Here is a 16,491-nt window from a genome sequence, read left to right on the forward strand (position 1 = left end):
CTTTGAAAATGAGCCCCATAGTTAAAGTTGTCTGGGAAAATATTCAGATAACGTTAATGATCATGGAAGCACCAAATATTTCCCTATAGAAAGCAGGTAAGAGTTATCAAACAGACCCTAGGGGTCTGAGCGACTGAGGGCCAGATGCACAAAGCTTACTATGCTATTAACATTTGCTTTAGCCTGGTTTTAGCCTTCTAAAGGTACAAGGAAGGGTGCAAGCGGGGAATGGGGGTGTTCACATGCGGGGGGAGAAGGGGTCCGATTCACTAGACCACCAGGGAAAATTTTTAAGGGGGGAGGGGGTAGTCAGGGTCCACTGGACCACCAGAGAAATTTTAAAAAATGAAAAAGAGATTCGTGGGAGATGAGGGTTCACTGAACCACCAGGGAAAAATGTAAAAGCGTGGGGTCGGTGCATCAAGGCTGTCAAAAATGTGTTTGACAACTCGGATTCGCAAACAGCGAGCGATGCACAAAGGGGAATTTGCATGCGATCCCCTTTGTGCATGGCTCGCTGTTTGCGATTTGCTAAATTTTTGTACTTCAGACCCCGTGTAGGTCTAAAATCACAAATGACTGTATCAGAGCCAGACATGAGAAACAAGTTTCACAGGGTCTCAAAGCCAGGACAGCTTATCTTTAAAACACAGAAGCTGGTGGTGGTCTCAACTGTCACGTTGATCTTTGGTGGTACAGTCTAGGTGTTATCAATACATCTCTGTTGGGCACCCAGTATGTCTCATCAGTTCTTATCAGAGATAGGCAGATTTTGGTTCTCACAGGGAAAACGAGCGCTATAGGCTCAGGGAGGAAGCATGGTTTAAGAGAGTAGTTTGCTAGCAAATATTTTTTTAAAGCATAGTGTTTGAGTTATTTTCTATTTGAAAAAGTTAACTCTTTCCCTTCCATTCCTCTGTACAAAGACTACTCTGTCGTTCTGTTCCTATGGAAAACTGATGATGACTTGGGGCTTTAACATTTTTGTGGTAAAATTGGGCCTATCCTCCTAATTTGTTAGGGCTTATTTTCCAGTCTGTAATTTTTTTTGTTTGTTTGCTTCACATTTCTTTTCATACAGATGTTTAAATGCTTATTAATGCATGCTATTATTTATTTATTAGGATTTATTTACTGCCTTTTTGAAGGAATTTACTCAAGGCAGTGTACAACAAGAATAAGTCAAACATAAGCAATAGACAATTACAGCAGTAAAAATATTCAAATAACAACACAAAGTATGGCATAGAGGGGCATAATCGAAAGGGGCGTCCATCTTCGAGAATGTCCCCGCGATGGGGCGGTACGAACCGTATTATTGAAAAAGATGGGCATCCATCTTTCGTTTCGAAAATACAGTTTGGACGGACCAAATGCCATGGATTTGGTCCTTTCTGAGATGGGCATTATTTTTTTTTAGCGATAATGGAAACTAAAAACGCCCATCTCAGAAACGTCGTGGGAGGGACAAATGTACAACACTACCATAGCTCTTAGGGGAGAAGGTGGCAACTACATTTGGGTACAATGGGTTTCTCCCATTTACCACCACAAGTATTACAGGTGGGGGGGATGGGCCCGGGTCTACCTGCCTGAAGTGCACTGCATTACCCACTAAAAGTGCTCCAGGGACAGGACTTGTTGCTGCTGTATAACCTTGACACAGCAGTTCACACCTGAAGACTAATCTCGCTGAAAACGTCCTTTATTTGAATAAGCACGTTTACTCACAGTTAACTGCAGATCAGAGGTTGTGCCCCACTGGCAACGAGTCTCCCTGGTACTGAGATTAGCAGTAGGTCCGAGCTGGCAGAATGGTGTACAATGCCCTCTTTCATCAACAGTCAAGGTAAGAACTAAGTGCTGTAACGTGGCTAACACATGAAAGGGATCTAAAAGTGTCTTACACAAATGGCCACTACCTCATGGACTACCGGAAACAAAACAGGGCACGCTCTGACCCTGTAAGCAGAGGGAAAAGCACCATGGAAGTAGAGCCTACCAACTACCAACATCGTGAGCATTTAACACAAGCTAGTGGAATCATGGAGCCCAATACCCTACACCCACCACAATGCTTTGCTGATGTGATTCTGCAGTGCCCATAACAGAAAAGGTGTCACACTCACCAGAGGATAGAACACATTCTGCTGTCATGGAGGAGGGTACGGCATTTGAGGCTGGCAAACAGGCTGGGAAAAAAAGTTTTTTAAGTGGGTTTTCTTTGGTAGGAGGGGGTTAGTGACCACTGGGGGAGTCAGGGGAGGTCATCGCCGATTCCCTTCGGTGGTCATCTGGTCAGTTGGGGCACGTTTTTGGGACTTGGACCTGGAAAAAAAGGGTCCAAATAATGCAGACCAAATTCTCATCAAAACCGCCCTTCTTGTTTCGATTATCAGCTAAAGACGCCCATCTCTCCTCGGCCGATAACCACGCCCCAGTCCCACCTTCGCCACACCTCCGACATGCCCCCGTGATCTTTGTTCATCTTCGTGACGGACTGCAGTTGAGGACGCCAAAAATCGGGTTTCGATTATACCGATTTGGGCGCCCACGGGAAAAGGACGCCCATCTCCCGATTTGGGTCGAAATATGGGCGTCTTTCACTTTCGATTATGAGGCGGATAGTATACTACTTACAGTGTCAACATAATACGTAATAAAACATTTTAATAGACAGCATAGGGAATAAGCAAAGATGGAACATATAGATATGTAAGAGAAGTTAAAAATAAAGGAGGAGATTCTATATATGGCTCCTAAAAATTCAGCACTGACTAAGCGTATTCTATAATCGGCACCTAGGTTTAGGCACCAATTATAGAATATGTTTAGTTGATATTTCAGCATCAATATCTACGCACATTCATTTGCGCCAACGAAAAACAGGTGTAAATCTCAGCTTGTAGATTAAGGTGTGATGGGCCATATTCTATAACTAGGTGCCTAAATTTTGGAACGCCTATAAAATGCCCATAACCATGCCCCTTTTTGCCTCCACACAGAAGAAGTTTGCACATCGTTACAGAATACGCTTAGTGAGTTGTGTGTCTAAATTCTAATGGATGCCAGTTACTGCACATTATTGCTTGTTAAGTGCTGTTATCAACACTCATTAGCTTGTTAAGCCAATTTAGTTATGCGCGGTGTTATAGAATCCGTGACGATTTTAGCACCTAAATCTAAGCACACTATATAGAGTCCGAGGGAATGGGACTAATTTAAAGAAAGTTGCATATGAAATCAGAGAGGTGCTTAAATATTCTCAGCTAGATGTCCTGCTACAGTATGTCCATCCGTTGCCACTCCTTGTGTGTGTGAGACTAGCAAGTTAATTAGTTCTTCCATTAAAGACTTGATTGAACAGCCAAGCTTTCACCTGCTTCCTGTAGTAGAGATAGTCTTGTGTTAAGCAAAGTCTTTCAGGGAATACGTTTTTGAGTTTGGGAGTTACTCCAGAGAAGGCTCACTGGCAAGTATCACATTTTGTAATCTCCTTTTGGAGCTCTGAACCCCCTAACATGCTTGATTTCCCTCCTGACTCCACCCTCAAACAAGTCCACCCCCTCCCCCCCCCCCCCCCCCCCCCCACACACACACACAGGCCCCTTTCCACATCTCAGCAGGCCCTCTGGGCCTACTCAAAACTAGAGGTCATGGCAGCTATTTTTAATCTGGATCTACCAGAGTTAGGAATGAGTGGATTTGTTCCTGTCTGGACGACCACTAGACCATCAATTATGTTAAGGTAGGCCCATGAGGGATGGAGTTTTGTAGGGATGTGGGAGGTGGGCCCAGAGGGAGCCTTTTCCAAACCATGTTCTGGAGGGAATCGACTCTTGGTGGTGGTGGAGATTGGACTATGTTATAGGTGGAGTCATGTTGGGAAGGTTGGACCCACCTTGATCCAGCATCCCTTTCTTCCCACTTTGCTACAGAACCAGCCACAACCCCCAACCTCCTTACAGGTGAGCCCCAAGCTGAAGTCCTACAGGGCACAGACCCATGCTGAAGTGCTGCAGTGTCTCCCCCCCCCCCCCTTCGACAGGAAGTGTGCCTCGGTGGGGAGGGGAGGCAGGACACAGCAGTACTTCAGCACAGGCCTGTACGTATGTCCTGCTGAGTGCTCACTCTTGGGACCAATGTGCAGGACTGCTCCCCCCCCCCCTCCATTGTGCCACCTTAGGTGATTAGGTGGTCCACCTAGTGATGAAATAAAGGACAGCTTTATGGAACAGCTGGTGCAGGAGCCGACGAGAGAAGGAAAAATTCTAGACTTGGTCCTTAGTGGAGCGCATGATCTGGTGAGGGACATTATGGTACTGAGGCCGGTTGACAACAGTGATCATAATATGATCAGTTTTGATATCAACCTTGGAAGTCAAATACTTTAGCGTTTAACTTTAAAAAAGGAGACTATGATAAAAATGAGAAGAACGGTGGAAAAAAAACTTAGGGGGACAACTGAGAGGGTAAAAACTGTACAACAGGCATGGACACTGTTCAAAAATACCATCCTGGAGGCCCAGGCCAAACATTCCACTAATTAGAAAAGAAAGACGGAACTCCAAAAGACAACCGGCCTGGTTGAAAGTGAGGTGAAGGAAGCTATTAGGGCTAAAAGAAATGCCTTCAAAATTTGGAAGAAGGAACCGTCTGAAAATAACAAGAAGCAGCATAAGGAGTGTCAAAGCAAATGCAAGGCGCAGATAAAGAAAGCCAAGAGGGCTTACGAAAAAAAGATAGCATTAGAGGCAAAAAAACATAGTAAAAAATTTTTTCGGTATATTAAAAGCAGGAAGCCGGCAAAAGAATCGGTTGGGCCGCTGGATGACCGAGGGGTAAAAGAGGCGATCAAGGAAGACAAAGACGTAGCGGAGAGATTGAATGAATTCTTTGCTTCGGTCTTCACCGAGGAAGATTTGGGTGGGATACCGGTGTCGGAAATGATATTTCAAGCGGAAGAGTCGGAGAAACTTACTGACTTCACGGTAAACCTGGAGGACGTAATGGGGCAGTTCAGCAAACTGAAGAGTAGCAAATCTCCTGGACCGGATGGTATTCATCCTAGAGTACTGATAGAACTGAAAAATGAGCTTGCGGAACTACTGCTAGTGATATGCAATTTATCCTTAAAATCGAGCATGGTACTGGAAGATTGGAGGGTGGGCAATGTAACACCCATTTTTAAAAAAGGTTCCAGGGGAGATCCGGGAAATTATAGACCGGTGAGTCTGACGTCGGTGCTGGGGAAAATGGTAGAGGCTATTATTAAAAACAAAATTACAGAGCACATCCGAGGACATGGATTACTTTGACCAAGTCAGCATGGCTTTTGTGTGGGGAAATCTTGCCTGACCAATTTACTTCAATTCTTTGAAGGAGTAAACAAACATGTGGACAAAGGGGAGCCGGTTGATATTGTGTATCTGGATTTTCAAAAGGCGTTTGACAAGGTACCTCATGAAAGGCTACAGAGGAAATTGGAGGGTCAGGGGATAGGAGGAAATGTCCTATTGTGGATTAAAAACTGGTTGAAGGATAGGAAACAGAGAGTGGGGTTAAATGGGCAGTATTCACAATGGAGAAGGGTAGTTAGTGGGGTTCCTCAGGGGTCTGTGCTAGGACCGCTGCTTTTTAATATATTTATAAATGATTTAGAGATGGGAGTAACTAGCGAGGTAATTAAATTTGCTGATGACACAAAGTTATTCAAAGTCGTTAACTCGCGACAGGATTGTGAAAAATTACAGAAGGACCCTACGAGACTGGGAGACTGGGCGGCTAAATGGCAGATGACATTTAATGTGAGCAAGTGCAAGGTGATGCATGTGAGAAAAAAGAACCCGAATTATAGCTACGTCATGCAAGGTTCCACATTAGGAGTTACGGACCAAGAAAGGGATCTGGGTGTCGTCGTCGATAATACACTGAAACCTTCTGCTCAGTGTGCTGCTGCGGCTCAGAAAGCGAATAGAATGTTGTGTATTATTAGGAAAGGTATGGAAAACAGGCATGAGGATGCTATAATGCCGTTATATCGCTCCATGGTGCGACCGCACCTTGAGTATTGTGTCCAATTCTGGTCGCCACATCTCAAGAAAGATATAATGGAATTGGAAAAGGTGCAGCGAAGGGCGACTAAAATGATAGCGGGGGTGGGACGACTTCCCTATGAAGAAAGACTAAGGAGGCTAGGGCTTTTCAGCTTGGAGAAGAGATGACTGAGGGGAGACATGATAGAGGTATATAAAATAATGAGTGGAGTGGAACAGGTGGATGTGAAGCGTCTGTTCACGCTTTCCAAAAATTATAGGACTAGGGGGCATGCAGTGTAGTAAATTTAAAACAAATCGGAGAAAATATTTCTTCACCCAACGCGTAATTAAACTCTGGAATTCGTTGCCGGAGAACGTGGTGAAGGCGGTTAGCTTGGCAGAGTTTAAAAAGGGGTTAGACGGATTCCTAAAGGACAAGTCCATAAACCGCTACTAAATGGACTTGGGAAAAATCCACAATTCCAGGAATGACATGTATGGAATGTTAGTACGTTTGGGAGGCTTGCCAGGTGCCCTTGGCCTGGATTGGCCGCTGTCGTGGACAGGATGCTGGGCTCGATGGACCCTTGGTCTTTTCCCAGTGTGGCATTACTTATGGTAGGGCAGGCGCTGACTGAATGGGCTGTGTTTATCTACGTAAAGGGGTTTTGTAAATTATACCCAGTATGCTTGTTATAGTCTGATTGTGCTTTTCCTTAAGCAGTGGTGGTGGTTTTTGTGGTGAGACACCTCTCCAAGAAAAGCGGAAATGAAATACTTTTCTCAGCTGCTGCTTCTAGGTTTGTCTAAGCTTCGCAATTAGCCAGTGCATCTCTACTTTTGAAAGACTTCAAATTAAATATATGTATTTTTATTTATTTACTATATTTAAGTAAGAAAAACATACATAATTAATAAAACACAAAATCATGACCAGCAATAAAAATGATGATAATCAATACATTCCTCCAACTAACAAACAATCATTATAATATCCTTCATTCCTCCCATAAAAGCCTTCAAAAATGTGGGTTTTCACGCCGCAACTTGGAGCTGGCCCATTTGGTAAAGAGACAACATTGTTTGGTTCGTTACATCAGGATATTTTCATACCAGACTTTTATAACAAATGATGTGTGAGAATGGCTTGGTGGGGAAGGTGAGATGAGAGAGCCTCACATTATTTTAACCAAGAGAAGTGATGTCATAAGTCTTTGTTCATAATTATTCCTCTTTTATCATTTAACATAGAAATAGAGAAATTCATGACAGATAAAAGCCATAGACCTGATATTCAAAAGATTTATGCTCCTAAATTTCAGACCCTTTTCTAAACTGCACTAAGCAGGGGCGTAGCCAGACCTCGAGGTGGGAGGGGGTCAGAGCCCAAAGTGTGTGTGTGTGTGGGGGGGGGGGGGGGGGGGGTGGCACATTTTGGTCCGCCTCCCTGATGCCGCCGCCACTCCCCACCCACCGCCACTGCTGCACATACCTGTGACCAACTACTACAGAAGCAAAGGCGAAAAATGTAAAGCAAAAGTAGAACTTGAAAAGTGTCCCTTTATTTAATACAATGATTTTGTTTGTTACATTTGTATCCCACCTTTTCCCACTTATTAGTAGGCTCAAAGTGGCTTACGTAGTTCCGGAGAGGTGGTTACAGACTCCGATGTGAAAAAATACAGTATAAGGGTACTATTACAGTGACAAGTACAGTACAGAAGTTATGACCTAGGGGTAGAACTTAACCATTCCGTTCACAGCTTTTTGTTTTTATGTAAAAAAAAAAAAACACGAACAGAATCCATATTGTTTGGATTCTGAAGGGCAACTCCATCTGCCCTCTTCACTCACCTAAAACTGAATAATACAACATTAGCATTTCGAAAAAGAAATTAGGAGCTCCTTTTACAAAGCAGCAGTAAGCCCAACGCGGGCTTACCGCTTGCTACAAAGCAAGTACTGCCAGGCTACCGCAGCAGCCTGGTGGTACTTCCCACCCCCAGTGCGCCGTCATATCTGGTGTTACAAAAATATCTTTATTTTTGTTGCGCCGGTGTGTACCCGATGGTAATCTAGCACCGGGTTAGCATGGGAGCCCTTACTGCCACCCCAGTAAGGGTTCTCCCCAAAATGACCGCGTGGCAAAGAGTTCATTTGCCGCACAGCCATTTCTTTAAATAACCAAAGACTTGCCTTTTACCCGCTTTGGTAAAAGGGGTCCTCGGTGCAAGTCAAAAACACGCACTAACACCAGCACAGGCACCGTTTTGCCGCAGCTTGGTAAAAGGGGCTTTAAATCAGTCTCAGTCTGGACTAAAACTGGATGAGTCCCAGAATTCATACGACTTTTGGGTAGTTAGGTTTCAAAGGAATGCCTTAATTAGATTGATGGAATGAAACCAGCTTATTTTCGAAGTAGATCGCCGGCCATCTTCCGACACAAATCGGGAGATGGCCGGCGATCTCCTGAACCCGGCCAAATTGGTATAATCAAAAGCCAATTTTGGCCGGCGCCAACTGCTTTCCGTCTTGGAGCCAGCCAAACTTCAAGGGGGCATGTCGGTAGGGTAGCGAAGGCGGGACAGGGTGAGACTAGGGCGTGCTCACGAGATGGCCGGCTTCGCCCGAAAATGGAAAAAAGAAAGCTGGCCCTGACAAGCATTTCGCCGGCTTCACTTGCTCCATTTTTTTTCAGGACCAAGCTTCAAAAAGGTGCCCCAACTGACCAAATGACCAGCGGAGGGAATCGGGGATGACCTCCCCTTACTCCCCCAGTGGTCACTAACCCCTCCCACCCAAAAAAAAATATTTTTGCCAGCCTCTATGCCAGCTTGAAATGTCATATCCAGCTCCCTGACAGCAGTATGCAGGTCCCTGGAGCAGTATTTAGTGGGTGCAGTGCACTTCAGGCAGGTGGACCCAGGCCCATCCCCCCACCTGTTACACATGTGGTGGTAAATGTTTACCCTCCAAAACACCCCAAAACCCACTGTACCCACATGTAGGTGCCCCCCTTCATCCCTAAGAGCTATGGTAGTGGTGTACAGATGTGGGGAGTGGGCTTTGGGGGGGATTTGGGGGGCTCAGCGCCAAAGGTAAGGGAGCTATGTTCCTGGGAGCATTTTATGAAGTCCACTGCAATGCCCCCTAGGGTGCCTGGTTGGTGTCCTGGCATGTCAGGGGGACCAATGCACTACAAATGCTGGCTCCTCCCACGACCAAATGCCTTGGATTCGGCCAGGTTTGAGATCGCCGGCATTAGTTTCCATTATCGGTGAAAACCGTTGCTGGCCATCTCTGACATTTGGCCGGCCCCAACCTTATTATCGAAACGAAAGATGGCCGGCCATCTTTTTCGATAATACGGTTCGGGACTGCTCTTTGCGGCGCTGGCCAAATAGATGGCCGACCATCTATTTGGCAGGCGCCATTCGGTTATGCCCCTCAAAGTGTGTGCAGGGGCTAAAGGGGCAAAAATGATGATACCGTGTTTCCCCGAATATAAGACACTGTCTTATATTAATTTTCCCTCCCCAAGACCCGCTAGGTCTTATTTTCAGGGGAGGTCTTATTTTTTTTCGGGGAAACATCGGGGTCGCCACCCCCACCCAAGGTCGCTCCCCAACCGAGGTCGCGGGCCCCCCCTCCACCCGCCCTCCGTCGCTCCCAACCTGAAATGCCTCCTTTCACCTTCCTTCGTAAGTTCGGAGCAAGCAGCAGCAGGGCAGACCTCTCCGGAACACGGAAGGAAGGAGTGGCCTGCCCTGCTGCTGCTTGCTCCGAACTTGCGAAGGAAGGTGAAAGGAGGCGTTTCAGGTACTGGTAGTTCCGGGAGCGATGGAGGGCGGGTGGAGGGGGGGCGGCGACCTCGGGGGTGGCGGCGGCAGCTGCAGCGGCGGCGGCGGCGGCATCCTTTGTCCGGCTCTCGGCGTCACTGCTTCAGGTAGGTCTTACTTTCGGGGGAGGCCTTATAATACAAATTTGTAGCAAAACTCCGGTAGGCCTTATTTTCGGAGTAGGTCTTATTTTCGGGGAAACACGGTAGGGATGGTACGTCTTCCCTTTGAGGAAAAGCTAAAGCGGCTAGGGCTGTTCAGCTTGGAGAAAAGACGGCTGAGGGGAGATATGATAGAGGACTGTAAAATAATGAGTGGAGTGAAGAGGATAGATGTGAAGCGTCTGTTTACTCTTTCCAAAAATACTAGGACTAGGGGGCATTCGATGAAGCTACAAAGTAGTAAATTTTAAATGAATCAGAGAAAATTGTTCTTCACTCAACGTGTAATTAAACTCTGGAATTCATTGCCAGAGAATTTGGTAAAAGTGGTTAGCTTAGCGGGGTTTAAAAAAAGGTTTGGAGGGCTTCCTAAAGGAAAAATCCATAGACCATTATTAAAATGGACTTGGGGAGAATCCACTTCTTATTTCTGGAATAAGCAACATAATATGTTTTGTACTTTTTGGGGATCTTGCCAGGTATTTGTGACCTGGATTGGCCACTGTTGGAAACAGGGTGCTGGGCTTGATGGACCTTTGGTCTGTCCCAGTATGGCAATACTTATGTACTTATGTCTTTCAGTCCCATACAGTAACATCAGCATGACTCAGAATCAAAGTGCGGTTTTTTGTGAGGCACAAGGAGGAAGCGTTGAAGGACAGATTCACTGGTTTGACGGCCATCAGAGAAACTGGACAAAGAGTGCAGAGATGATAAGTAACAAAATGGAAAATGGCCGCTTCATGCTTACCAGCGTTCTGCACCTGAAACCGTTCTCCATCATGGAAAAGTACTGCTGTACCGTTGAGTACAGGCTGATGGGGAACACCGAGGAGATGAGCTCCTGTATCAGCACCAACGAAAAGCATCAAGGTAAAACTCTTTTGCTCTCTGTCATTTTCATGTTCTGCACAGTTAGGGAAACTCATCAAACAGCTTGCTGATTTCCCAGATTTTCCAGGCTGTGTTTGGATGCTTTGGAAACACCACAGAGGAATATAACTGGGCAAAGAAAACTAAACTTAAAGTAACGACTTTAAAAAATGAAACATTTTTGAACTGCACAACCCATTGAATTTATGTAAATATAATTATACTAGTAAAACATGCCCGTTTCTTGCGCAAATGAAACGGGCGCTAGCACGGTTTCCTTCCAAACCTCCCCCCCTCCCTACTCACCCCTTCGGCATTCTGAAGGCACTGACCGGCATTGTTGCGGACCTCGGCACGCCACCTTCAATCTGCTTTGTCGTGGGTTGTGAAGCCACTGACGCCATTGCTCCGCCCTCGACGTCATCACGTTTGACACGAGGGCGGGGCCCCAACACTGTTTTCGGTGGCTTCACCACCACAAAGGCTTCGAACCGGAAGGAAGTGCCCGGAGGACCTGACAGTGACGTCAGTGTCCTCACAACGTTGAGGGTGAGTTTTGTTATAGAGGATCTAGGCATATTTTGGGTGGGGCAAAAAAAATACAGGTGCATTCCCCATTTCAGAAGAGGAATGCTGAGATCAATGTTGGGATTTAAAACTGCTACTGGAGACATCTGTTTTGTGCAACGCGTCACTGGAGGAATTAATCCCCCAGTAATTTTTGTATTTTTATCATCTTATATATATATTTTTTTATGTAATGCCTGTGTCGGGCTAATTTTCATATACATTCTGATTGATTTTCATTAATAAAAGATATTTTGGTTTTCAACAATCTGCTACGTTTGTTTTCCAGCATTAACCCGGTGGTAATCACTGCCTGGTTACCGTGGGAGCCCTTACCGCCACCTCAATGGGTGGGAGAAGTGCTCCCCACTGCATGGCCATGCGGTAAGAGTAATCTTACCGCATGGCCATTTTTTAAAGGGTTTTTCTTTACCCACTGCAGGAAAGGGCCCTGGTGCATAGGAAAAATGGCTCCTGCCACTACGGCAGAGTCCTTTGTACCTGCAGTTTGGCAAAAGGACCCCTAAGTACAGAAAGTCACTATTTGCAGGTGGAGATCTGCCCCATAAGAATAGAACATAAGAATAGCCATATTGGGTCAGACCAATGGTCCAACCCAGTATCCTGCTTCCAACAGTGGCCAATCCAGGTCACAAGTACCTGACAGAATCCCAAATAGTAGCAAGATTCATACGACTGATCCCAGGGACAAGCAGTGGCTTCCCCATGTCTGTCTCAATAGCAGACTATGGACATTTCCTCCAGGAACTTGTCTGAACCCTTTTTTAAAACCCAGATTCACAGAGGAACATGGTTTGCGCATAGTGTGGGGCGTGGCTTGGATGAGATTAAAATCTATGCATGCATTCCCCCTAACACAGGAATACACTCATATGGGTAAAAATGTCCACATTGAATGTATACACTAGTTCAAAGGCGCATACGGGTTTTACAGAAGTGCTTGTTTCAGCCAGGGCTTTACATGAGGGATTCAGAGAATCATTCTCCTAGTTTCTGTTCTTCTCCCAAACGAAACCTAGTTATATCGGAGCTTTTCTACTTAATTGGTGACGTTTGCATGTGCAGATTTGTAAACTGGGGCACTACACTTCCATGCGGTTTCATCCCTGCATGTGCCAGTGTGTACCTATGCTTTCCTGCAGGCAGTATAGAAAAGGCTCTGTGTCGGCAGATTCTTTTCTGAAATATGATTGGAACTGAGTTATGTCTTAACCTGTAAACTCATCCAACAACTAGGAAAACAACCAAGTTTTAAGAAATTCATAAGTAGGTCACAAGGAAGCCTTATAGGAAGGTATCGCCTACAGCTGGTTTTTTTTGTTGACCTCATTTCTATGTATTTGAGCAGAATATTACAGAAACTATGTGGTTTCAGATATGAAATTCCTTTGAGCCACCCATAGCTGTGAATTTTTTGAGCAAGTGGAAAACTGTTTCTTTTTTAAACAGAACTGTCAAATTACCTGGAGAATTGTGTTCAGTACTGGTCGCCTCATCTCAAAAAAGATATAAAGGAATGGGAGAATGTGCAGAGAAGGGCGACGAAAATGATAAAAGGGGTGGGACGACTACCCTATGAGGAGGGGTTAAGACGGCTAGGACTCTTTAGCCTGGAGAGAAGGCGGCTGAGAGGTGATATGATAGAGGTTTACAAAACAATGAGCGGGATAGAGCGGACAGATGTGAAGCGTTTGTTTACGCTTTCTAACAATAATAGAACCAGGGGACACAAGATGAAATTAGAATGTGGTAGGTTTAAAACAAATCGGAGAAAGTTTTTCTTTACTCAGCGAGTAGTTAGACTCTGGAACTCATTGCCGGAGAAGGTAGTGATGGCCTTGCTGAGTTTAAAGGGGGTCTGCACAGATTTCTGAAGGAAAAGTCCATTGATCGTTATTAAATTTTGGGTTTTTTGCCAGGTACTTGGGGCCTGGATTGGCCGCTGTCGGAGACTGAGTGCTGGGCTTGATGGACCTTTGGTCTTTTCCCAGCGTGGCGGTGCTTATGTGCTTTTACTATGGTGCGCTGAAAAATGGGCTGCGCTAGTGTAGGCGCGTGGTTCAGGCATGCACAGATCCATTATTCAGCGTTCCTGTAAAAAAAAAAAGGCCTTTTTTAAAATTTTTGCCGAAAATGGATGTGCGGCAGAATAAAAATTTGCGCGTGTCCATTTTGGGTCCGAGACCTTACTGCCAGCCATTGACTTACTGGCAAGGTCTCTCACGTTAACCATGTGGTAATCACCTAAGCGCATCAAGTCGGAGTTACCGCCTGATTTTCACCGCGCCAGAAAATAAAATATATTTTCTGGCATGCATAGCGGATGCACATCAAAAATGAAATTACCACACGGTAGCTGGGCGGTAACTCCAAATTGACGCATGTTGGGCATGCGGAGGCACCTACGCGGCTTAGTAAAAGGGCCCCTCAGCTCCATGAGGGCTGTTGTAGGCCAGATCTAGATTTCTGACAACTTCATTCTGGTACCTGTAGCATTAATCTAATTGGTTTCCATAAGAAACCACAAGCACAACCATGCATTGAGATTTAAAATGAGAACCAGGATTAGCCAAAAAATATCTCCCAGCAGGAACTGGGTAGCTTGGCAACTCTGTTTAAAATTGTGAATGTGAGCAGCTGGGCCTCAAATAGGTATTGAGAAGTTCTGGTAGAGGTAAGTGATGGAGCCTCTGAGTGTTAAAGATGAAGAAGACTTGTTAGTGACGCACATGGGGTTCTGGGGTACTGTCTGATCTGTAGGGTATTAATAAGAAGATTTTGTCCCTTTCTCTGCTTTTTCCTTCTTCTCACATAGGTTCAACAAATTTTAACTGCTCATCCCTTGTAAATGTAAAAGTCGGTGACTCGGTTCAGCTGATCTGCTATGCTTCTGATGATATTTTGAATGTGGTTGTGAATCACTTTCTGAATGATAATGAAAAAATCATCGATACATATAAAAGCAAAACTGTCAGTGCTGATAAGAGAATTACCCTAGAGATTGGGAAGTCCAGCGCTGCCCTTAATATCCGCAGTGTGAACATTTCCGACGCAGGCACCTACATTGTATTTCTTGAAGCAGCTGGGGGTCATGAATGATCAAGAATTGAACTGAGAGTTGAAGGTAAGGTTAGAGACTAAATTTAAGAATGAAAAGACACAAAAGGCCGATGCACAGATGTTGTGGGCAACTGTGCGAGTTATGCAGGCAAATCTCTGTTTTTGCAAATCTCTATTTCTGCTCATGACTAAGGAAGCCTTGTACTAAAATGCTAAGCACTAAGGGCACCTTCAGTTAGGTATCGGGACACAGCATGCTAAGCGTGGATTCTATAACGGCAATTACGCATACTCCTGCCGCTGTAGAATACCAATGTAAGTCCGTATATATGCTCCTGACTTTAGACATCATTACTTATGCCATGTCAAAGGCTGTAAGCAGTTAAGTGTGTAAATGCTAGTATTCTGTATCATGTGTTCATAACTGCTAGCCACGCCCCTGACCCGTCCATGCCCTTCCCATGGCCATTATCAGTTTGATATTAAATTAATTTGCTTCTACTAAAGCTTAGCTCGAGTTGTCTGCAGCAGGGCCCATAGGAATAAAATGGGACCTTCTGCAGATAACTCAAGCTAATCTTTAGTTAAAGACCCCCTAACTCTTGGCAGGTACCACACGCTCATTTTATTTATTTTTAACATTTTATATTTTGCACTTATCTGAAAATTCTAGGTGGATTGCAACTCAAATTCATAAAATGAAATCAACAAACATGACAATGACTAAACAAACAGTAAAACGATACAGATAGAAATAACTTCATTAGTCCTGCTTCAAACGGTCTCTACAACAATAATGGGGAGAGGGGCCGCGTAAAATTTGTAGTTACTGCATGGAAAAATCCCATGTTAAGCCACAGCAACTGCAAAATTTACTGCGCTTTTGAAGTATTCTGGGTCATGGTTTTAGTTTAGCTGGATACCACTGAATATCACTGCTATCTGGTTAAACCTATTCAGCTAAGTTTGCCCACGTAGTTTACAAATCTAAATATGTCTTTAACCCATTAGTGCCCAACACTGGGCACTATTGGGTTAATGAGGTATATTCAGTGATAGGTCTTTATTGGTTACTAGTAAAAATGGCCCGTTTCTGTATGAAATGAAACGGGCGCTACCAAGGTTATTCCCCCCCCTCCCTCGCTCTCTCCCTCTGTCCCCTCCAAGTTCCACGGCCCCCTTTCTTCCCTTCCGATTTCCAGGCCGTCCTCCCTCCCCTCTCCCACTCCCCTGCAATTCACCACTTTGTCCATAAGTTTCCAGGTGTTCTGTAAGGGCCTGATTGGGGGTGCTGTTTTTTTTTTTTTTTTTTTTTTTTTTACAGGTGGTGCATTCCCCCCTCCTCTCCTCTGAGTTCCAGGCCCTCCTCCCCTCTCCTCTGAGTTCCAGGCCCCCCTCCCTCTCTCCCTCCCTCTCTCTCCTTCCCTCTGTCTGTCCTCCAAGTTCCAGTCCCCCCTCCCCCGAGTTCCAGACCCCCGTCCCCCTCCAAAATCGGCACCCCCCTCTCTCAGTCTCACAGACACGTCCTTGCGATGCCTCCACCGCGGCCCTCCCCGACACTGGCCCCGCCCATCCCCCTGCATGCACGTCACCCCCCCTCCAAAATCGCCAACCCCCCCTGCTACCCTCACCTCTCCCCCTCTTACCGGGGTCCTGGCGGCAGCAGTGAAGGGCGAGCAGCAGGCTCGGCGAGTCAGCTGCCTTTTCTTCTCTTCGCTCTCAGCTCTGTCTCTGATCCTGCCCTCATTTCCTGTTTCTGCAAGGGCGAGACCAGAGTCAGAGCTGAGAGTGAAGAGAAGGGAAGGCAGCCGACTCACCGAGCCTGCTGCTCACCCTTCACTGCTGCCGCTGGGACCCCGGTAAGAGGGGGGAGGGGAGGGTAGCAGAGGGGGGTTGACGATTTGGGAGAGAGGGCGACGTGCACATAGGGAT

General features: G+C 45.6%; 1 protein-coding gene across 1 annotated transcript in view; it reads left to right on the forward strand.

The window, feature by feature from the left end:
* LOC115472554 overlaps positions 1 to 12,891 on the forward strand; it is a 73,081-nt gene extending 60,190 nt beyond the window's left edge. The window contains exons 4-5 of the mRNA XM_030206851.1: positions 10,621 to 10,911; positions 12,848 to 12,891. Coding sequence (XP_030062711.1) covers positions 10,621 to 10,911; positions 12,848 to 12,891 — 335 coding nt within the window. The remainder of the gene's footprint in view (positions 1 to 10,620; positions 10,912 to 12,847) is intronic.
* The last annotated feature ends 3,600 nt before the right edge of the window (positions 12,892 to 16,491 follow it).

This window comes from Microcaecilia unicolor, chromosome 6, assembly GCF_901765095.1.
Source record: "Microcaecilia unicolor chromosome 6, aMicUni1.1, whole genome shotgun sequence".
NCBI lineage: Eukaryota > Metazoa > Chordata > Amphibia > Gymnophiona > Siphonopidae > Microcaecilia > Microcaecilia unicolor.